Genomic DNA, 22,430 nt, shown 5'->3' with positions numbered 1-22,430 from the left:
CCGCTCCCCTCACCCCATAGCTGGTCACCCCACCTCACCCCATAGCGGGACCCCCATCCCATCGCCTGCCCTCCCACCCCATAGCCTGCCCCACTCCCCATTGCCTGCCCCCACCCGCAGCCTGTCCCACCCCATTGCCTGCCCCACTCCCCGCTCCCACCCGCAGCCTGTCCCACCCCACAGCCTGCCCCACTCCCCATTGCCTGCCCCCACCCGCAGCCTGTCCCACCCCACAGCCTGCCCCACTCCCCATTGCCTGCCCCCACCCGCAGCCTGTCCCACCCCACAGCCTGCCCCACTCCCCATTGCCTGCCCCCACCCGCAGCCTGTCCCACCCCACAGCCTGCCCCACTCCCCACCCCTTCCCCATAGCCGCCCCCATAGCCAGCTCCACTGCCCCCCCAGCCCAGGCCGTCACGTGACCCTGCCCATTCATTCCTCCCCCGCCACCGCCCCGCCTCCTCCGATTGGCTCCCGCGGGCCGTGACGCGCCGGGGCGCCTCAATGGAGCGGGCACGCGGGGCGGGAGGGGGGAGGGGCGCCCTGCCGCTCTAGCCCCGCCTCCCCTCCCCGCCCATTGGCTCCTCCCCGCCGCGCGGCGCCCCGCCCCGCTCCCTGGCGGCCGGAAATAGGAAGCGGCGGCGGCGGCTGCCCGGAGACCGCGCTGCCGTGACCGCTGCCGGGGCCGCGCCGGGGCGGGAGGCGCCGGGGGCCGCGCCATGACGGGCAAGTCGGTGCGCGACGTGGACCGCTACCAGGCGGTGCTGGCCAGCCTGCTCGTGGAGGAGGAGAACAAGTTCTGCGCCGACTGCCAGGCCAAAGGTACCGGGGGTCGGGCCGGGCCGGGCCTGCCCGGGGAGGGGGGCGGTGGCGGCGGCAGGGCCCGGACGCCCGCTGGGAGCGGGGCCGCGTCGCCCTCCCGCCCGCTAACGGCCACCGCGGGGGCGGCGGCGCGAGCCCTCCCCCCCCTCCCGCAGGGGGTCTTGTCCCGGCGGCGGCAGCGCCCAGCGCTCCGCCCCCCCCCGGGGCGACCGGGGCCTCGTGGGGCCCGGGGCGGCTGCAGCCGGAGGGGCCGCGCCGCCTGCTCTTGCCGCCTCGCCTCAAGGCTGCTGCCATCCGGCTGCTTCTTCCTCCCCCCAGTAGCACCGAGAAGGTTTCCAGCTCTCTCGAGGCGGCAGCTGGTGTTGGGAAAAAGATTTCTTACTTTCCACCCAAACTTCCCTCGGAGCCGGCCCCGCTGCAGCACCCGGCGCGTCGCTGGCGGAGCCGCTCCTGGCTCTTGACTGTGTCCCGGCTCCTGGGGAGATGCAGCTCCGCTGGGCTGGCGAGTGAGTAAAACTGCCCCAGAGCTGCCTGTGAAATGTCCTCGACCTCCTGCCGGGTCGGGAAATGTCACCGGGAAAACACTTGAGTCGTGTGTGGGAACCGGTCTTCTAGCGAAGCCTTGTGCTGAGAGGAACTTGAGGAGCTGGTGTTGCATAATGCTGGAGGACGTTCCAGCTGAGGAGTAATATCCTCTCAGCCAGGGCTGTGGCATCAGCAGTGGATCCTGCTTAGAGGATCAGGGCAGCAGTGCTGAAGGGGCAACATGTGAACAAAATGAAGCAAATGTAACTTAGCCCTGGAGCTAAGTACCGCTGAGGGAATGCCTCTTCTTTCTTTTTCCCTCTGTGCTTCCTTTTCCACTTGCCATTGAATCGGCTCAAGGCATATTGTGACTCCTGCCTCTCTTAAAAATAAGTGGGGAAGAATATGGATGGAGAGGAAGGCAGACTTAAATGCCTGCCTCCTAGAAGATGAAATAAATCAATTAAATGCCCCTGGTGTATAGATACTTTCCTGTAGCTTGCTGCTGTGAAATGCTTTGGTTTTCTGGAGCAAAGGGTTAAGGTTATCCCATGCCTATTTAGAATTCTGCTTTAATGAGCTATTCTTAGCATTCGGAGGTCCGAGCTCAAGGCTTGTTTCCCAATAGCCGAAATAACTGAACTTGGCGGGGAAAGTCTTTCTATGTCTATCTATAAGTATGTGACTTAGCTGTCTTGGTATGACCTCTAAAAACTGCAGAGAGCACTGCTGAACATCATTAAAACTGATATCATTAAGAATTAACCTTCAACTGTGCTAAAGTAGTTCTAATTCTTGCTAGGTTCTATACACTAATCTGCAAAAAAACCCCATACTAACCTCACAGTAACAACCTTTCACGTTTTGGAGAGGGCACAGTTCAGAGAAGCGTTTCACACCTGGCTTTGGCTGACCATGAAGGCTGCATGTGGTATTGATAGTGGAGAGCAGAATGTCCTCTCGCTTGCAAATCTCTTATTTTCTATTTCCTAATGCAAGAGCCAAGGGCAAAAACTACTATCTTATCTTCTGTGATACGAGGTGTTAATGTACACAGTAAGGAAACAAATCCTGAGCATGTTCCTGTTTTGATATGCTTTTTGTATCCTATCCTGTATACAGTGCATTCTGGAAGTATAGTTTTCCAATTATTAGTGTGCAGAAAGCCTGAATCTGTGGTTAAGCTTTGCCACCAAAGCTGGAAGCTGCTTGTAGCTGGGAATACACCTTAGGTCAGTCATGAAGAGTGGTTTTCTACTGCACTGACTTAGGTCCGGTAATCTCGCGAAATAACCATCTGCTATACTAATGAGTGATATGTGGAGCTGTGAACTTTAATGTGGACTCGAGAAGAATATATTGAGTTCTTGGCCATAGAAGTGTACCTGGCTAGTGTTTACTGGGTATCTGACCGGTAGTGTTAATCTGTAATTGGTGCTAGTCAAATTATCATATTTAGTTGCATTTCTGTAGTGTGACTTGATGTCATGTTCTCCCAATTTGTCATTGGACCTGAGCTGCAGCAATGACAAGAAAGGCCTGGTCTTGGCTCTCTTTTACCACTGAAAATAACTGCAGAATTCTGCTTTGTGTAGGGAAATGAGCCCCAGGCGTACTTGTGCAGCATAAAAAGCACATTTTATTTGATACACAGCTGCTTAATAACTAAAACTCCATGCAAGTCTCTGCTAATGAAAGGCTACTGGTATTTGCAACTCCAGAGGGCTTCTTTCAACATTTCCAGTGCTAGCTGAAAGAATTAACTACTTTTCTGTAGAGCTGACTGTTTTCAGCCAGCTGCAAATCTGGCTGTGCTAGCTGAGGTCCATGGAAAACACTCAAAAGCATCTTCACTCGTTTCCTGTACAAGTTTAACTTTTCAGATGCAAACTGTTGCTGTATGCTCAAAACTAGAATAGGACTTTCATATTGTCGTTTGCTGACTGTAGCAGTTGGTGTTGCAGATGAGTTTTGTAAATAGTAATTTACCAAGGTCACCACTGAAATCTGGTCACTGCTAGAAAATGATATTGAGAGGGTTGGTGGCGGCATTTCGTGTGCCAGCTCCTTCCTTTGTCAGCCAGCTCAGGCTCAACTTCATAAGCATTTTTGTGTGAGTTGCAGCAGAGCTGAAGGAAGAGTAAGAACCTGGCACCTTGTCCAGCACCTATCAGGTAAATGCTGGCTTTTGACCATCTCTTTTTATGCTCAAGTTACTGAATTTTGTAGTTTTTTGCTGCTTGATCTGAGCTTTTCAAAGCTAGCATGACACATAAGCAGAGACTGTTCAAATGCCACCCACACTTCCATTATGCCTGTTCCCAATGACCTAACTACTTGCTGGGTTTCATTACTGTATTTTTTCCACTTCTATATACAGAACTAAATGAGATTACAGTACCTGTTGGCGTCAGCTACAGTCCTAGCATGTACCCATCTGATTTCATTCCTCTATAGAAATTCTCAGCCTTAGGGTGAAAGCATAATTGTCAGGAACATCACTTCTCTGATGCGGGCTGCTGTTTAGGCCTCGCTCTCTGGGAACCTTATCTTGCTGGCCATGTTTTGTTGATAAACTGACTGTCTAACCTCCTTGGTCTCTTTCTGTATTTATCACAGTGCTTATTTACAGTGCAGGTGTTCTCATTTTGTGTTCTCGTTATCACTTGCTTTCTTCAGGCAGTGCATAGAAGTGATTCCCGATCCAGCTTGTGTCTCCCCTTAAGGATGATAAAGGGGGAAAAGAGTTTCTCCAAAATACTTGCTAGGAGAGTGCCAGTTGTGTTGGTATGTCCCCATCAGGGAGAGCAGCGTGCCAGTGCTCGTGTGGATCGGCATGCCCTCTCGCTGGCCTTCTAGGAGTTTGGCAGGCCTCGTAGTCCAAATACTATTGTTCCCTCTTGGGAACTGCTCTGCCTTGGAATCAAATAACTTTCAGAGGGCACATAGCTGTCTCCCAGGCTCTTCTCCTGAGAAGCTGTTGGAGCCAGTGATGGCTTCAGGTGTTTTCTTTGCATGTTTTTTCATTTAGAGCACAAAGATAGCTACAAAGAGTGTGCCCGATGGCATCCCCCTGGGGTTCTCTAGACTATTAATGCCCCTGGTTTAAGTTGTTTTGGTTGGGGGAGGAGAGGAAAGAATAAGGAAACTGTGGGGAAGGATGCCTGAGCTGGGTTCTGCTTCTGCAGCAGTAAACACTGCATAGTGGTTAGAGTCTTGTTTTGGAGGAAGTTGGGTGAGAGCTCTAGCCTGCTTCTTCCTCTTTGCATGGCAAAGTTTCTGTCAAAAATAATTGTGGGTAAACTGAGTGGTTGAATTGGAAGCAAGTGGACAGATTGTAAAATTTGGGCTGAACTAGAGCATGCCTAGCCTGCTTTCTGGCAGTTATGCTTAAGAGTGAGAAGTTCAGGGTATAAAAGAGGGTCCTTATTACTTGAACAAAGCTGTGACTTGGTATCTCAGTGACAACCTTTCAGAGCCTGATCTAGCAATGTTAGGCACAAACATAATAGCAGATATCACCTTGTAAGCACTCTGAGGTTACCTGTCCCAGTGCTCTGAATGCTATCTCGATACAAATATTAATGATCAAGAGCAATGATCCAGCATGGAGTACTAGCAGCACTGCACCACCTGCAATGACATCTCTGTCCTGAGGGCTACCCAACATGGGTAGGGTGGTAGCATAGATGTCCTCTCTAAAAGCTAGTGATGAATTATCACAATCCTTTTTACTTGAAAGCCTTTGCTGTATGAATCATTTGAGTAAAATGCCTTAAAAGAAATAATCTGTTGAAGAAGAGGTGAGAATTGGATCTCTTCTATCTGTGGATATCTCCTGTGGCAAAGGGCCTTCAGAGGGTGGTTGTGTTGCTGTTGTGGTTTGTGTGTGTTAGACAGCATGACTGTCAAGCAGGCTAATCATATTGCATCTCTGTCAGAAAATAAACTGGTACTGAACATTGGAATGAATCTGAAGTCTGAAACTGTAAAGCTGGTGCAGAAGGGAAGGAATGTGTTGTAATCTGTGTAAGCTGGACTTAACCTAAGTGTTTAGATGGCATCCAGTGAATGGTAAATGGCTTGTGTTGAGTAACAGTTGACTGGAGTCTTCTCTGTATTTCTGACTCTAAAGCTCTGTGCTGAACTTGTATAACATGCAGCTGTTCTATTTGATTCTCTCCTTCTCCCAAACTCTTCCCCTCTGCTCTTCCAGTCCTATTATCCAACAGGCTCCTTGGATCCAGGTTCGTTGACGTTGGAACTGCAGGTCCCTCCACAGGGAGTACCCAGCGATGGCTGCTGTATCTGTGCACCAGTTTAAGGTTGCCCTGTGCTCCTCCTGGTTTGTCTGACTCTTCCTTTCTTCCCTTGTCTTGTGAGAACTGTGCTGAAGTCAACCCCTTTTTTCCATCTGACCACTGGAGTTATAAAAACTATTTGTTGCTTAACACAAAATAAGCCCTGATCTAATTCTTCAAGCCCTCATTTCTGAAGGAGGGGTAGAACTCTGGGAATAGCTGTTAAGAGGGATGGGAAGCTGCTGTGCTGGGCCTGGAAGAGCAGGATCAGGAGCTTGGAGAGTAAACACAGTGGAAGAAGAATGGCCTCCAATAAAGTGGAGTAGTTAGCTGGTTGGTTAGGGTTGGTTCAGTCCAGCCAAATTAATATAAAACATGCTGCTAATATTCAACAGTCTTTTCTGTATCAACTCCTCCATCACCAGAGAAGAATATTGAATCACAGTCGAATTTCCTTCTCAGTAAAAGCAGTGTGTAGAGCAGCTTTTAAATACCTGCCTATAACTGCATGTGAAGAAATGAGCATTATGGAAAGCTAAGCAGTAGATGCAGTGATGTATGCTGTTTGCCTGCAGTAAGCTTCAGAAAAATCAAGGTGGTAGGACTAAAGTTTCTTTAGTTTGCTTCAGTAAAATCTTGCAATAGAGAAAGTTCCATTTTGTGTAATGGAAGCTTTCCAGAGGGGATGCGTACATATATGTGTACTCATCTTAATTCTTAGCTGCTGTAACGATATTCTGCAGTTATCTTAATGGCTGCTACACTCTCTCCTCCTTTTGTACTATTCTGCTGTTCTAAAGCCAGGGCCGAAAGGAATGCTTTCTTGTGCAATAAAGCAGCATTAATTTTGTGTGTATAAATGCTCACACAAATGAGCTTTGTCCAGTAGACTTACTTTATCCTTTAGTGATCTTCATCTGAGGAAATTTGGTAGTTCTTCAACAGCATTAGGCTGGCTGGGAGGGAAGGCAGCTCTGTCTGATTGGGAGTCCAGCCCTATGTTCAGCTGCTAGAAGTAGGTAGGTTGTTGTAATGGCACCCAATCAAGCTGAAAAGCTAGGAAAAGAAATCAGCCTTTCAAATGGCAACTTATTCTGGAAATAGTTTGCACTTAATAACAGGAGTTATTGGAAGATTTCCTTTAAGAAAGAGATGCAGAGCTCTGAGTCATGTACACAGATGCATGTCTGCATTTGACAGAAATGGATAACAAAGATAATCCTCTGAGCAGAGGGCATCTTGGCAAACAGTCTGCCTTTTAATATTGCTGTTCATCTATACCAGTTACACCAACTACTCACTATCTGAAGTGGAGAGCTGTAGTGCACCAACCTGGCTGAGAGCAAAGGGTGTACATTAAGGCTCCAAAATGCCATGCAATTCTTAAACCATAGTTCCAGCCTTAATAGAAATTTGTTCCTATAGTAACTGCCAGATAAATTACATGAGGCATCAAACACATTCAGGAACTTTGGTGCCAGCATCTTTAGATACCTCTGCAGTTTAAAGGTAGCTTGTTTTTCAAAATACAAGTAGGTTATCAGAACCAGCTAGAGAATTGAGAATAACTTTGGTCTCCTTCAGGCTGATCCTGGGACACATGAAGTAATCACTATTCTGGAAATCTAGGACAGAAAAAGATTGAACTTTTAACAGAATCTGTCTTGGAACAAAGTTTCTTCTCTGGTTGCAAAGCTGGATTTACCTGTGCTAAATTCTGCCTTTCAGAGTGACTTGCTAAACTATTTGCCTCTATTTTTGAAAATGCATGCCTTTTCTTATTGGCTAGATTATGCCCTATCATTATTAATGTCAAGTCTTCTTTGGTGACTGAAATAGCTAAAGTACTTCATTGCTGGCTCTGGATATTTGAGAGTCTCAGCGAGGCAGAAGGTGGCCCAGAAGGTGGGACTCCTTCATATGTTAGAAGCTCCTTCAGGAGGTTAATTACTGCTACATATCTCAACAAATCAAGTGATGTTGGAAGGTAGGGAATAAATAATAAAAAAGCAATGACAAATTAAGGGTGCTTGAGTAGATGCCTTGTAATGGACTTGCTGGTGTGGAAATTCTAAGTTGAATTCTGATGGTCTGAAGTAATGCTGATACTGTCAACTTCCAGCCTGCTGCTCTGTCCACACTTGGGTATGGACAGAGGGATGGGGGTGTAGTATTTGCCCATGAGTATGTCTTTCTCAGTCAGGCTTATTCCCCAGAAAACTGGCTATGTATGTAGAAGTTTTTGAAGAATATAATGCCATAGACTCTGCTTACACGTGTGTCTGACTACATGTCCATTCTGAGAGCGAAAACCTCCCTTCCCGTGCTGTCAGCCAGAATTGCGTAGTAGCATCTGATACCAGACTTGCTGTATAGCACATGTTTTTTTCCCCCCCAAGGAAGCCTTAAAGGAATTACTGTATGCTTTAATGGCAGCATACAGTACAGCTGTTTTGTTTCAGCACTTCTCTGCAGTGCTGCAGGCTTCTAATAAAGTCTGACCTGCCACAGCAGCCACGATTCAACCGAGTTAGCATTGATCTTGTATTTTGTACGGTTTGAGGCTATGCATGGCTGACTTGGGAGCTTTGGTACACCATTAGAGGTGAAGGATGAGGTGCTGCCTACAGCTCTGTTCAGTGTACTCGGAATAAAACTTGTCAGTATGTCTTTGAATTTCAACTCTCTCAGAGCAGATACCAGACCGGATACTTCAGGTTTTATGCCTTTGTCGTAACTACTATTAGTCCTGACACATGCTCTCAGCTCTTGGTGCTTGCTAACAAACTCGTAGCACAAACTCCATAAGCTTCTTGCATTTTGTGAAGTTTCAGGCCTCTTTGAGGTAAAGCTGTTGCCTTTACACTAGCAACTTGTAGTACTGGCTTGCGTGCAGCTTTGGCCAAAACCTAGTGATTGCACATGGATTATCTAGTCTCTGGAACACTAAAATCCTTCCCTTGGACACTGACACCTGACCCTGATACCTAGGGACACTTTGCTGTGCCGACCCCCACGGAAAATGTGGGCTCATGAAACTTGATGGATTTTTTGTTCTTTAGGCTGCGTTGCCATCAGTGTTGGTAATGTTAACCAGCCGTCTTTCACAGATTCCTGTAGTGCCACTTTCGGGTTGTTTACCAGAATAACAGACATCACTTTCTGAAACCACAAGAAGGACCCACCCCGCTGCTCACAGCGTCTATTTTAATTTCCTCCGAGTTGCTCCGTCTGCCTTTGCATCATCGCAGCACTTCAAAGGACATGTTAGTGACAGCACAAGACTTGCTTTAACAGCGTCTTCTGCAAGCTTACACGCTACTCTAGTTTGATCTGTTATTCTGCGAATACTAGGTCAAATTCTGCAGTACAGCCGCCCTGAAGACCACCAGGCACTCGAGTGTTATGCTTTTCTGGTAAATTCTTGAAGATTTATAGGCTCTTCCTGGGAGAAAATGGAGTCGGCACTGGTTGGCTTGCTGGCCAGTAGAGTACCTATGGCAAATGTTGTATTTGAGGCAGGAGAGAGTATACTGGTTGCTGATAATATAGCTAAGAAGAAATTTAAGGCAGAGCTCCAAAATGTCCATAGCAAAACTCTGAAACTCGGTAGGTGTCTGACTTTTTCCTGCTCAGGATGGATAAGGCCTATAGTTACTACAGCAGACTTCTACTGAAAAAAAATCTTGCCTTTTTTTAAAGGGTGACCTTAAAGTTGAGCTTTTGTACTACTGAACTACTTAGCATGTATTGCTGTCAAAATCCCATTCTAAGGAAGGTTTTTTGGCTTTGGCCTCCCTGTCTGATTAGGTTCTAATGGCTTCTCGAAGAGACAGGAGTAGCTTTAGCTGATACTGGTGTGGTGGCAGGTGTTAATGTTAGCCAGTGCTTCACAAACCTCATAAATGGGAGCACAGACCCTGCTTAGTGATGCATGCTCAGCTATCAATTGACTTGCCTTAATAACTAGATAGCATAATTTAGAGATCTTTAAGAAATTGAGTTTAATTGTCCTTCTAGCTCACTAGCAGGTCTTACCTTGTTTTCCTGGAGTAAGCTGAACACCCTGCCGTGGAACAGGCCATCTGCGGTAAAGAGCAGAGGAAGCTGTTTTGTAATGTGCTTTTTGTCATGGCTTTTCTATGAATGGAATGAATTTCAGTAAGCCGTTGAGCAGTCCTTCTCCAGAATAAGGAAACGGCAAGTCAAAGGAAGCTCTTGGACACTTGGCTATTTCCTCACTTGGCTCTGCAAAAAAAAAAAAAAAAACTTTTGGCTTGATGAGAAACTTCCAGGTACTGGTGATAGCTGCTATGCAAGACATGAATGTCATGGTGCTGGGATTGTCCCACCGTGCAGAATTTCCCACATCCACTTCCCCATGAATGCTGGGAGGGAAGTGGTTGTGCGGTGCCTTGGTTCAACACATGTAGCAGTGTTCGCTGTGATCAATGGGCCGAGCGGGCACATTTCCCCGTTACAGCTGGGCTTTTGCGGGAGCGCTGGCAGGCAGGGAGCCTGCAAGCCAAACAATCGCTTGCCCTAAGATTATTTCACTAGGCGATGAATAGCGAAGCGCTCTCCTTCCTGCCTATGAAAGCATCTTTTTTTTTTCCCCATCCCCCTTCTCAGAAGAGAAGCGGCTTTGCAGCCAATTTGCTTTATTTTTAAATGCCTTCTGCAGGGTTATTATAGAAGAAACTTCCATGAGTACCTTGAGCCAAAAGGCAATGCCTGAATAAAGGGCAAGGAGTGAATCCCCTTGGGTTTCCTTGATTAAAAACACTCAGGGGTGTTAACTTTCAGCAAGTGACTAAAATGTGGTGTGCAGTGTACTAGCCAGGCTGTACTTGGGTTTTAAATGGCATTGGGAGCTTTTTTAGTAAGGGCAGATCGTTCAGGCAGTTCTTGTAGGCATTAGTGATTCAGACTTAGCTGCTGACTTAGGCTGGTATGACCAGCTTGGTACGCAATGTTTATTTTGACACAGTGGATTATAAAACAGGCTGTGAAACAGTTTCATGGACCTGTTAACTGAGTAGATGCATTTCTTGCCTATAGCTTTCTAGTCGCTTCTGGACAGTGGTGCATCCCCACTGCCAAATACAGTGGCAGGTATTCAGTATGACAGAGCTGCCTGGGCAGTAGATGCCTTTTAAGCTGGGGATCTTCCTGCAGCCATCCGCAGGCTAGGAATATGTCCCAAAGGTGCTCTGGTCTAGCCTTAGTATAGTGCCAAATGGAGTGTATAGCTGGGCTCTTAAATCTGTTTTGGTTAGTATCCTGTTTTATTCAGAACTGCTGCTTTCTCTAATCTCTTGTTCACCTCTCAGCAGTAGACATCCTCTGGAAAGGATTTATGCATGATGAGGCAATGTAGAGGGTCATGAGATATGATTAATGGGAGTTGAACAAGCTATGCCCAGTTCTAGTAAGTGCCAAGTAACTTGCTTCCCATGGATGTTAAAATTAGCCATAATACTGAAAAGCGACTGTAGCATCAGGATTGCATGCCTAATGCTGGTTGTGATTGCAGCAAACTTACAATTTTGCATAGGGGGAGTGAGTTTTCATTTAGGTCTTAAGTTCTAAAGCCATCTGGTGGCTGTGATGATGCCAACCTAAAGGGAACTATTTTTATAACATTAGCGAGAATATTCATGCAAGGACCACTTTCTTTCATGTTTCTCTCTGGTAGTTTAACAAGCCAAATGTTTGTTAGCCTTGTTCTAAAACCCTTCGCAAAGAAGGGCCAAGGATTGCACTGAACTTCGAGGTTAAATGCCCTGCTGGCCCCCTGTGCCCCCTTGCAAGCAATTAGGGGGAAGTGTTGAGGTGTGTGTAAAGGCTGCAGGCAGAGATGGTGCTCCACAGCAATTTGTTAGCTTTGCTCAAAGTGCTACAGTGGTGTTTTTTAGGTGACTTACTGATATGAGAGCAGGCTTTCTTTCTGAAAACTGTGCCTTCAACTTTTATTAAAAAAAAAAAAGCAAAAACCACAAAAATAACACTGTCTTCTGTCAATGCTTGGTCACTTTAACTTCTATACAAACAGCTGAACTGAGTCTGAGGCTGTAAGTTAAAGCCTATAACACATGACTGAAGACTGAACTCATTTCTGTAAATACTTTTACCTGGGGCTTTTTGCAGGTCAGTCGCCTTGAAAATAGCATGTGAATCAGTGTGTGGGGAAACTACTGTGCAGAGTTCTGTGCTAATCTTTCCTGGGGTGCTTCCTCTTGCAGTCTCTGGTGCAAGTTCCTTAATCGTGGCCTCAAAAGACAGAAGTACAAGGCTTGTTTACATTTGCATCAAAAGTTGTCCCCATTGCCCATGAAACTGAGTATTTCATAGGTCATGAAATGGTAAAAATGTTCTGTTATGGTCAGGGGCTCTGGATACTACCAAAGTTGGAGGTCTAGTAAGAGTGTGCGTGTGCTTGTTGCATCTCACCCAGCTTAGCTTGGACATCTGGGCTTTGGCCTCTTGCTTCCTCAGTGGCAGCCTGCTCTGAACAGGCTGTCTTGCTTGGGAAAGCCCTTCTAGTAAGAAAGTACTATTTCTGTAATGTTCCTCACTGCCCAAGGAGTCAACATGATCTTAATCAGGACAATCATTTATGTGGTGTCTGCTCCAGTTGGACAAACTGTTTGCCTTGCATAGCTACTGATGGGCTCCTGCTTGTTCTGCCAGTCACTGCCTCTTCACACTGCTTTTTTCTCCTGTTTTGAGTCTTGCTGTGTCAACCCAGCACTGCTGTCTAGGCAAACAGTTCTTTGTAGTGCAGCTGTTTATCTTGGTCTCCTTTCACTCTCAAGGGCTGTAGCTGTATTTTGTTCTTCTTTGAGGATTTATCACAGTCTTGGCGGAAAACAGGACTCTGGGCTGAAGAAGGTACCATTTTCTAACCAAAAGAATGGGGTGCTCAGATCCAGGTTTCAGTTTCATATGCCTTGCAGAAGCAGAGTTGGCTAGAGACTTATGGATTTTATGCAGTACTTTAGTCTCTACAGCTGTACAAGCAGGATGCTTGAAGAATCACTACCATATTGATGAGCAGACTACTAAACTTCTGGGATCAATTCCTGCCTCTTGGCTCTCCAGACAATAAAATCAACCCCTGCTTCTGATCTTTTTTTCTAGCCTGCTTTTTGATCTGAAGTCTGTCTTGTGATGCTTTTTGGCACTGCAAGTACCCCCAAACCCTGACTGAAATAAGCATTAGTGAAGAGAACCATGCTTGGTTGTATAATATCTGCTCTTATTGCTAAGCCAGATGCTAGCTGCTAGAAGAATTTCTGAAAGCCTATGTGTTTAAAATGCTCACTAGCGTAATGAAAGATGCTTCAGTACTAGGGTCTTCCAGCGCTTGGATCCACAAATCACAGCAGTGGTCAGCTGTTACTTTGGTACCCAGCCCTTACTGTTTCAGGTGCTGCATCATAAATGAAGTAATGCTAAGGCAAGGTGAGTGTAACAGACTGCTGCTAATGAGTCATTTCGCTATCTGGCGTAACAAGGTAGGAGGTTGCAGTGGCTCTAGCTAGCACACATGACAAACTAGTGAGCTGATTACTACAACCCTGATGTAGTATCTAGCTATTAATCCTTTTAGTCCTATGAAGGCTAAATATAGCCTAGAGTTTAAATCTAACCTTGAATCTCATGCTTAATCCTACCAGCAGTCTTTTAAGTCATAGCCTTTGGGACCTGTTAAGAATGAGATGGAGGCTGTTTGGGAGAGGATGCCCCAAAGTAAAGTGGGAGGGGGGGGATCAGAATTCCCACCTCCATCTTAGGTGTGCTACAGGCATAACACTTTGAACAAACCATTTATTTGCATGTTTACTTTGTGACCAGGCTACTTAGGTGCTGCTAAAGTGTGGGCCTCTGCTTTGAGTCATTCCCTCCTGGAGCTGGTAGGTGTAATACAGGAACTGAGGTATAGTCACAAGTATGCTTCAATTAAGGTCTTCCACAAGAGCTGTTCATAAGCTGGGATGTGACTTTGAACAACTTCCCTAAAGTAGTAGTTTTAAAGGCCACATCTTTCAGGGAAGAAGCAGAAAGCAATGGCAGGACAGGCTAAAAAACTTGGCTTTTTTTAAACCATAAATAGCATTTTTTTTACTTTAGTTGCAGTAGATACTTCTGGGGATAAGTTGGAGGTTGCATGCCTTTACTCTGGAAGGGAACAGGCAGTACATGCTAGGGCATGTAGGGACTTGAGGAACTATTGCTGACCCTGAATGTCAATCAGCTCCCTAAAGAGACTGGAGGAAAATAAAACTTTCTGATTAGTAACCCACCCAAACTTACTGTGACCATGAGCTGCTGCCTTATTAGCACTAAAATTCCTCAGGATACTCTGGACTCTCCTGGTAAGCAGGAGTTAACTGTTTAAAAAGCATCTAGCTTGTCTAGGAAATTCAAATACAGTGCTGCTTTTTTAGGGCTTGGGAATTACATATTCCCCCTCCTCCCCTTCCCACTGCAGTCTCATTTGCTTTGAGGCTTGCTATTTTAACTATGGCAAGATAAGATAGAATAACAGCTCTTTGCCTTTCTCTGCAGTAATGCCCATAATGCCTATAAAAAGGCTAGTATGGTTTATTCTACTTCAAGTTACGCTGTTGAAAACAGTAGTGCCAATGAGGCACTTCAGCAAGGAAGCTTGACTTCAAACAGTACCCGAAAAGTGTACCTCAAGCCTCCTGGACAGATGGAAGGAGATGGAGCACTTCTTAGCTCTCCAGGGAAGGGCTGTCATATCTGCTCTAACTAAAGCAAGCTGTTTAGCTCCAGAGTTGAGGTCTATCAATTCTCTTATTCAGGGTATGGTTTAGCTCTGACTAATACTGTGTTTGGCCAGTTAAGAGTTCAGCCTAGGTAAACACGAACAGCAAAATCCAAACTATGATGGAAGCTGGCTATGTTAAATATGCAGCTGGCTGGGAGCTCTAGACAGATTATGTAGCTTTAAAATATGCTTGTGTTACACTGCAGAGGACTACTTCCAGGGCTGTTTGTTCTTCAGTGGTAGAGGGTTTCAATGCCTGGAGCTTGTGATGGCCCTGGCCAGGGTGGGGGGCTGAGAGCAGTGGCAGTGCCACTGGGTGCCTATGGAGATCTGTGGAGCCCTGCCATCCTCTGGTCATGCATTTCTGAACTGTTTGCAGTGAGTAAAAAACCTAAGCTTGTTAATCTTTCCCATGTTTTTTTCCTGGCATGATCTCCCTTCTTCCACACCTTGGAGCTCTCCTGCCTGTTTGAAAGCTGCATGCAAACTGTGGATTTGATTAGAGCTGTAGAAACTGAAGAGTGAACTGTTTCAGCCTTATGTCAGGATCACAACCTGGAGTTCTGTTCCCTGACTATTTTTGGCGATTAGACTACTGGGCTTTAAGTGTTGGTGCTGCTCTCCTTACTTAGCTTACTTCCTGCTTGAGATTAAGAGAAGACTTGGTGATGCTGTCCTCCTGATAAATGCAGAGTATTTTATGCTGCTTGTCCTTGAGCAGTAGTGAATATTCTGAAGCTGATTCTTGGATAGCACTGTTGCAGTAGAAAGATCAAATATGTCTGTTTTTAAAGCAGAAAAACAGACTTGTATTGACATGACTGTTAAGGCACTCTAAGCAAGAGGAAATTGGGATTATGCAGTCTTGTGTTCTGAATGATTATTTTCCTCCCTTCTCCCCTTAGAATGGTGTTATGTAGAGCTCAAAGTAGAAGAGGGAGGGAATAAAAATACTATCTGTAAAAACACCTTGCAGATGTCTAATTCCAAGTTCTAATCTGAATGAAAATGTGAAGTCTTTGGTCCCAGTTCACTTGGTACAGTTTCTCAGTTGTTCATGGTAACTACAGGTTGACTTGCTGGTGTGAAATACTTGTGTGTCTTTTTTGCAGGGCCACGATGGGCATCCTGGAATATTGGTGTATTCATCTGTATTCGATGTGCTGGGATCCACAGGAATCTAGGAGTTCATATATCCAGGGTAAAATCAGTCAATCTCGACCAGTGGACACAAGAACAGATACAGGTAATGCAGGCGGAAAATGAAAAGTACTGTTCTGGTAGAGCTATGTTGGGAGGAAAAAAAAATCATAATTACCATCTTGACAAACATCAGTGGGTAAAGACAAACATTTGGCAAGTTTCTGTAGAAGTGTCAAAGGCTGCTGTTGCTTGAGCTGCTGCCCACCTCTTCTCCTTGAGGTTTCCAGAGGAGAAATCCTGGACTTCCAGAGTGATTTTTAGGTTGCTAATGCAATATCCACCTTGACTTTGTAGAAATACTGTGCTGTATTTCTCAGGGTTAGCTAATTGTGCAGGGAGATTGCAGCAGCTGCATCAGGGATTCCCAGTTAGTCAAACTTCATGTTTCTATAAGCAGCTGTATTAATGCTGAAAAGACTTGAACCAATTCATAACTCTAACTCTCTTAGCAAAGCTAGAGAAGATCCTTCTTTAAGAACAGTTTCCAAACTTCTCTTTAACTTGGTAATCAAACATGGGGTTGATACACCATGACCAGTGAAGCACAGCCATGAAAGAGGCCCAAAGATTACATAATAGGCATGTAAAAGCTAAGGAGCTCTAGTAACTGTTGAAGGTGAACTCACTAGAAGGAAAAGTCTAAATGGAATGCCCCTAGAAAACATTAGTCTGCAAACTGCACTTGGTCTTCCAAGTAAAACAGTGAATCTCCTGAGTATGAAGAAAAACTGCTTTATATAAAAGCTGCAGTGTACCAGATGTTCTCAACATTAATCTGAAAATACAAAAATGAAAATACTCCTTGTAATAAGGGACATGAGGTCTTCTGGTTGTTCAGAGGTCTGACTCTACCCCCTTAATTTAGGAGTAGACTTGTACCAGAAGCCAGAAGAATGTCTTTCATCTACAGGGCAGGCTTGAAAAGTCTGCACACACTTCCTAGTTAACACAGGCTCTTGGTTGGTAGCCTTACATGTTAGTATGTGTAAAAGAGCTTTAATGTCTGTGAAACAAATGGCTTAAGAACTCTTTTGAATTGCAGTGCATGCAGGAGATGGGAAATGGAAAAGCAAATCGTCTTTACGAAGCCTACCTGCCAGAGAACTTCAGGCGACCTCAGACAGATCAGCATCCTTTCTTCCTTTGCTACTGGGGGAATATGGAAGCTTTTCATCTTGCTGCTTAGTAGCTGCCCTTCTTGCATAGGAGGCTTATCTTCATGTGCCTGTGCATCAGCTGTGAAAATAAGTTCCTAGATAGGTGCCCTCTGAGCATTGCTTCAGACTGCTTACTGTACTGAACTAAGTGGAAGAGAGCTGAAAGGATTGCTTCCAAGCTGTAAGGGTGGAGAACTAGAGCTTGATTGTTACAATTTGAAGCTGTTGCATGAGATGCACTATCAGTTCTGTGGCAAATAGAGTTGACTTTCAAGTGCTGAGTATTTGAAGTTCTCAGTGATGACAGCTAGAAAGGTTCAGCACTTCTGAAAAACAAAGCTGTAATTTCTTCCCTTACTTACAGAAGGGTTTCTAGATGCCCAGTGCAGCAGGGTTATAGTGATGCAGACCTAAAACACACAAGCACCTCATCTTTGCAGTGTCTTAGGCTGCTGGCTGAGGTGCCCTTGCACGCATGGGAACAATTTCTCTGACCACTGCCTCTTACTGTGTGCACGACTGCTGCTGAAATGTACGCTGTTAAGTGATGGTGAAAGTAAATATACATCAAAGGAAAGAGCACAGTAGAAACTAAGCACTGATTAACATAACTTTTCTTTATAGTACCATCATGCTTGGAATAGCCCTAAAGAAGCAAACATAGAATAGCTACAGTAGTTGGAACAAACCTATATTACTTTGAGAAAGTTAGTGCTAGAAGAGCCCCTCAGACAGTCATTAGTTTAGTCACTGCATGTACCTTGTAATATTATTTGACATGTGGATATGTAAGTCTTCCATTCTTGAATCATTTGTCTTTAACAAGCTTCTTGCAGAGCTGTGGAGAGCTTCATTCGTGACAAATATGAAAAGAAGAAGTACATGGATCGAAGTATTGACATCAGTGTGTTTAGGGTTAGTTTCTAATAACTTATTTCTGCAGAAGCTTGAATGTGTTAAATTATAAGTTTAGGTCTGTCTCATGAGTAAGCTGTGCTTCTATGAAAATAGTTTTAAATGTTTCCTTGATTAGTGACTAATCTCTTCTCCAAGGCTGAGAAGATTCAGTTGTTTTGTAAATATAACTTAAGCTGGAAGGGACTTTAGAGTGTCATCTTGTCCAACTCCCTGCTCAGAGCAGCACTAACTTCAGATACTGGTCTTTAGCTATATCTGTGCTGCAGGAGCAGTAGTTTGCTAGGATTTTGAAACATGAACAAATGATTGGGAGGCTTTTTGTTTAGTAACAGCATCATGTAAAGCTCTGTACAAACTTTTTCATGAGCTTTGACCTCTTTTCTGTCTACTTTACAGAAAGAAAAGGATGACAAATGGAAAAGGAGTAATGAGCCAGTATCAGAAAGAAAACTGGAACCTATCATCTTTGAGAAAGTGAAAATGGTAAGAGTGAAAGGCATGCTCACAGATCAGTTGTAAAGACTTCTCTCAGGCAGAATGGAGGTAATCCAGCTTGATATGGAACTGGATTTTTTATGGCCTCAGTCATAGCAGTGGATGCATTGAATCACATAGATGGTAGCTCTTTTCCCCACTATTCAACCAGATACTAAGCAGACTTGCAGTTATTAAAGCAGACTGCCTTGCAGTTCAGAGCTAGTTGGAATCTAGCTACTCCCTGTTCAGTTGTCTAACCTGAGCTGTTACTTTTTCTTAGTTTAGATCAGCTGTTCTTAGTTTAGAGTTGCTTGAATTTGACAGAGTGTTCCAACCTAATAGGATAGTAAAGCAATTTTGTAGTACTTGCTGTGAAACTGACTTCTAAAGCACTTGTGTCTGCTGAAGAAAGGAAGAAAAACCCCCAAACCCACGCCAGATTTTAAGAAGAGCATAAACCCTTATAGCCTCTAAAATATCAGAGTAAAACCAGAATTTGAATGAGATTTCTGGTGTTTTTTTCCCCTAGCCTCAAAAGAAAGAAGAAACACAACTGTCTAGAAAAAGTTCCCCTAAATCTACTGAGCCAGTAATGGACTTGCTAGGACTTGGTAAGAGCCTTTCCAACTTTATTGTACATAAAGTCATTGTAATGGGTACAGTCTTTGATCTTGTGAATTCAGTGAGCTTTTAGTGCTTATTCTCCATGACAGGTGAATGACATCTGATAGGAATACTAGTGTTCTGTTTAAACTGCTCCAGTGCAATCCAAGCACGGCTCTCAGCACTGCAACAGAAACATCAGTGTTCCCTTATGCTCGTACAGTGGTGGTGCTACCGTACTGCAGAAGTGCTTATAGTGGCCTCCAGGCACTGGCTCCTGGCTGCTGTGAAGTTAATAGCATACTGCACCATGCATGGCCTTCCTTGGTACTGAGGAGGACTTGGTTCAGGACCAGAAGGGAGAGCAAAGAGCTGGAAATATGCATTGGCTAAAGTAGGTTACAGGTCAGGTCACTGGGTTGAATGGCATATGTACAAATTGCTTAACTAGCGAAGAGGCTGTCCTTCAGTCCGAGGGCATTGGGTGAAACATTCATCATGGCTTTGTCTCTCCCAGATGCTCCTGTGACAACCACTGTTCCAAATGGCAGGCCTAGCAGCTTAGAGAAGGATCTTGATCTCTTCGCATCAGTGGGATCAAACTCTGACTCCAGGAAGGTAAGTAGGCTGTATCAGTGCTTGCCAAAGCTTAACTTGGTGCCTGGACAAGGAGGGGAAGAAGCTCTGTGTGTCCTCCCTTAGTGCTGAATTACTTTGGTTGCTCTTGTGCTGTCTCTGTCTCAGGTCGCCGGTTCTATGCCAACGTCTGGAAGTGCTGGTTCTGTTCCTGAAAACTTGAATCTCTTCCCTGAGCCAGGAGGCAAAGGGGAAGAAGCAGGGAAGAAGCAGCTCTCTAAAGACTCTATCCTCTCCTTGTATGGCTCTCAAACACCTCAGCTGCCTGCACAAGGTAATGGATCTCAGAAAAGAGCACTTGAAGCACAGTACACTATTCAGAGTAGGTGGTTTGTGCTGAGTGCCAAATTGATAGCTGACAAAGATGTAGGAATGGAGGTGGTCCTTCTTAAAGACTGGCTAGGAGTGCGATGAGCAGCTCTAGTCAGGATCTTGGGGCCAAGTGAGCACTGTGCTAGTCTCTGAACTGAAGGGCAGCATTTCAGCCCCTAATGATGAATGCAGCAGTTTTCTTTCACTGCTTCTCTGCCTTTTTTTAGGAGCAATGTTCATGGCCCCAGCTCAGATGGCATATCCTGCAGCAGCATACGCTAGCTTTCCAGGAGTAGCCCCCTCCAGCGGCATGATGGCACCGTCGGTGGGAATGGTGGCCCAGCCTGGAGCTGCAGGGATGGTGACTCCCATGGCCATACCAGCTGGCTATGTGGGTAACATGCAGGCTGCTGTCATCGGTGTGCCCAACGGGATGATGGCTGCGCAGCAGACTGGCTATGTAACTGGCATGGCAGCGGTTCCGCAGCCAGTTTACGGTGTGCAGCCAGCACAGCAGCTTCAGTGGAACATCGCTCAGGTGAGGTGTTGTCTTCTGCTGGGCCAAAGGTGGAAGGAGGGTAAGGGAGGCACATGTGGTTAAATCTAGCCTGTTGCCTAGAGGTTTTAGTGCTTTTATGAACTCTCTCCTGGGGCTGGGTGAGGCCACTGATTCTGCAGGCAGGCTGAGGGATTACAGAGCAGTAACTTGTTCGGGTGTCTCTGTGCCTGGTGGAGAACAAAAATCAGTGTAGTGTCAGTGGAAGTGGAACACTCCCTCACCTTGACAGGCAGACCTAACCACAGCAGGCCTTGACTTCCAGATAATGATACTAGTACAATGAGGGATAAATTGAAACACAAGCTTAACTCTAGCTTCATGTAAATGTTTGAGAAATTGAGCCAATTGGCTGTTGGGAATGGCAAGCCTGTAGCCAGAAAGCACCTGCAGTGTCCTGTATAAAAGCCATAGTTCTACATGAACTGGATTGAGATACTGCTTGAATGTAATATCCACATGTGTCTGCATCTGTCTAGGCTAGGTTGTTGTGCTAGAGTTGAACTTGTTTAAGTTTTTCTGTAATATGTTGGGCAGCAAGAGTCTTATTTAAGCTGACTGCTTTGGGCTGGCATAGTCTCCCTGATGTGGCTTGACTTTCTCCTCTCCCCTTAGATGACCCAGCAGATGGCTGGGATGAACTTCTATGGAGCTAATGGCATGATGGGATATGGACAGTCAATGGGCGGAGGAAGTGCCCAGGGAAGCAATCAGTCCCTCAGCACTCAGATGTGGAAATAATCCCTTGCATTGTGACCATTTTTTGCCTTCTGTTCTGTTCTTCAAAACTGTTCCATGAGACATTCAGGGTTTTTCTTTCCGGCTGGCTGCCCAGCCTGAACCTCTTTCCATAACTGAGACCCATCTCTGCCTTTTTTACTGTAAGACATGGTGAAACCTCAGTGACCAGAACATGAGCTCCCCTGTATTTAGCACAGTCAATGCACACTCCTGGGGTGGACCCCCTCCTTGCACAAACCTCCACTAATGCTTCTGGGTAGCACTTAATGTCCTGCTGGGTATCTTAGCAGAGGTGTGACAGAAGATTTTGGGGAATTTGGACTTAATACTGCCTGTACTTTCAGGCCTTTTAAGAATCACTTAAGCTCTGGTGTTAGTAGGGGTTTTGGTTAGCAGAGGGGTGGAAATCTTGTTTGGTGCTGAGGAACTGGATTTTAACCCAAACCCAGGGGCAAGCAAGCCTTGCTACCTCTTCCCTTCAGTGGAGTTCTCCAGAGCTGAGGCCTTGTGCTCGGCTCGCCACCCTTCATTGGAACCAAAGTCATTCGGAAGACCCCCTCTCTCCCCCCATGAGCAAGCAGGATTCTCGCACAGTGTGGGGGCAAGCTGTTTGGAATGTGAAACTTGCACTTCAGAGTGGCTTTTCTGTCTAATCTGTGGTATTGATGTATTTAAAAACTTTTAACAAACTAACCAAGAGTTAACTTATCAAGGGCTGAGAGCCCACTGCAAGTTTTCTTACACTTTTAAAATGACTATGACATCCTAATTTATACTTTTTCATATTTTTTTTGTTCCTGTGTAATGCCGGTACCCATTCCCCGTTAGCTTTTGACATTTTAATCTAGGCCTGAAAAGTGGGTTGGTCAGATTTCTTTTCTCATCTTCAGTAGAACACAACTGCTTAAAATCATCAGCGTGAACAAGAAGTCAGACTTCCTCAGTCCACTTTATCCTGTGTATATGTAAATTCCCAAATAAAATATTGCAGTGAAAACTCAACTGACTTACCTTGTTTTTAAACAGTTTAACAGGTTGTGTTAAATACTACATGCACTGGTGTGAGTTGTTCACTTCAGGTATAGGGATTTGAAGCCTATGATCCAAATTGCTACAAAGCAGAGGGAGCTAGTCCAGAGATGTGTCCCATCTGTCAGGCAAGAATAGTGCTTTCCTGAGAGATAAGGACTAGTCACCATGCAGAGAACTAGGCTTAGAGATGCTCCAAACAGCTGACCCTTTTATATACAAAAAAACCACACTGCTTAGGGGTGTGGGTAGATGGTATTTCTGCAGCTCTGATTCCATGGCAAACTTTAGTCATTAGAACTGCAGCTTTACACTGATGCTGAATACACCTCACTTGGGCTTATTAAATG

At 45.3% G+C, this 22,430-nt stretch overlaps 1 protein-coding gene across 1 annotated transcript; it reads left to right on the top strand.

Annotated features, from left to right (window-relative positions):
• The first annotated feature begins 594 nt into the window (after positions 1-594).
• SMAP2 (small ArfGAP2) lies at positions 595-22,053 on the top strand. Its single transcript, XM_026104634.2, has 10 exons — positions 595-822; positions 15,561-15,694; positions 16,694-16,779; positions 17,645-17,723; positions 18,123-18,209; positions 18,733-18,814; positions 19,324-19,424; positions 19,551-19,716; positions 19,982-20,292; positions 20,926-22,053. The coding sequence occupies exons 1-10, from the start codon at positions 720-722 to the stop codon at positions 21,049-21,051; spliced, it is 1,275 nt and encodes a 424-aa protein (XP_025960419.2). The 5' UTR covers positions 595-719; the 3' UTR covers positions 21,052-22,053.
• Positions 22,054-22,430: the final 377 nt, after the last annotated feature.

This window comes from Dromaius novaehollandiae, chromosome 23 (assembly GCF_036370855.1).
Source record: "Dromaius novaehollandiae isolate bDroNov1 chromosome 23, bDroNov1.hap1, whole genome shotgun sequence".
Lineage (NCBI taxonomy): Eukaryota > Metazoa > Chordata > Aves > Casuariiformes > Dromaiidae > Dromaius > Dromaius novaehollandiae.
This window is presented reverse-complemented; position numbering and strand designations above follow the sequence as displayed.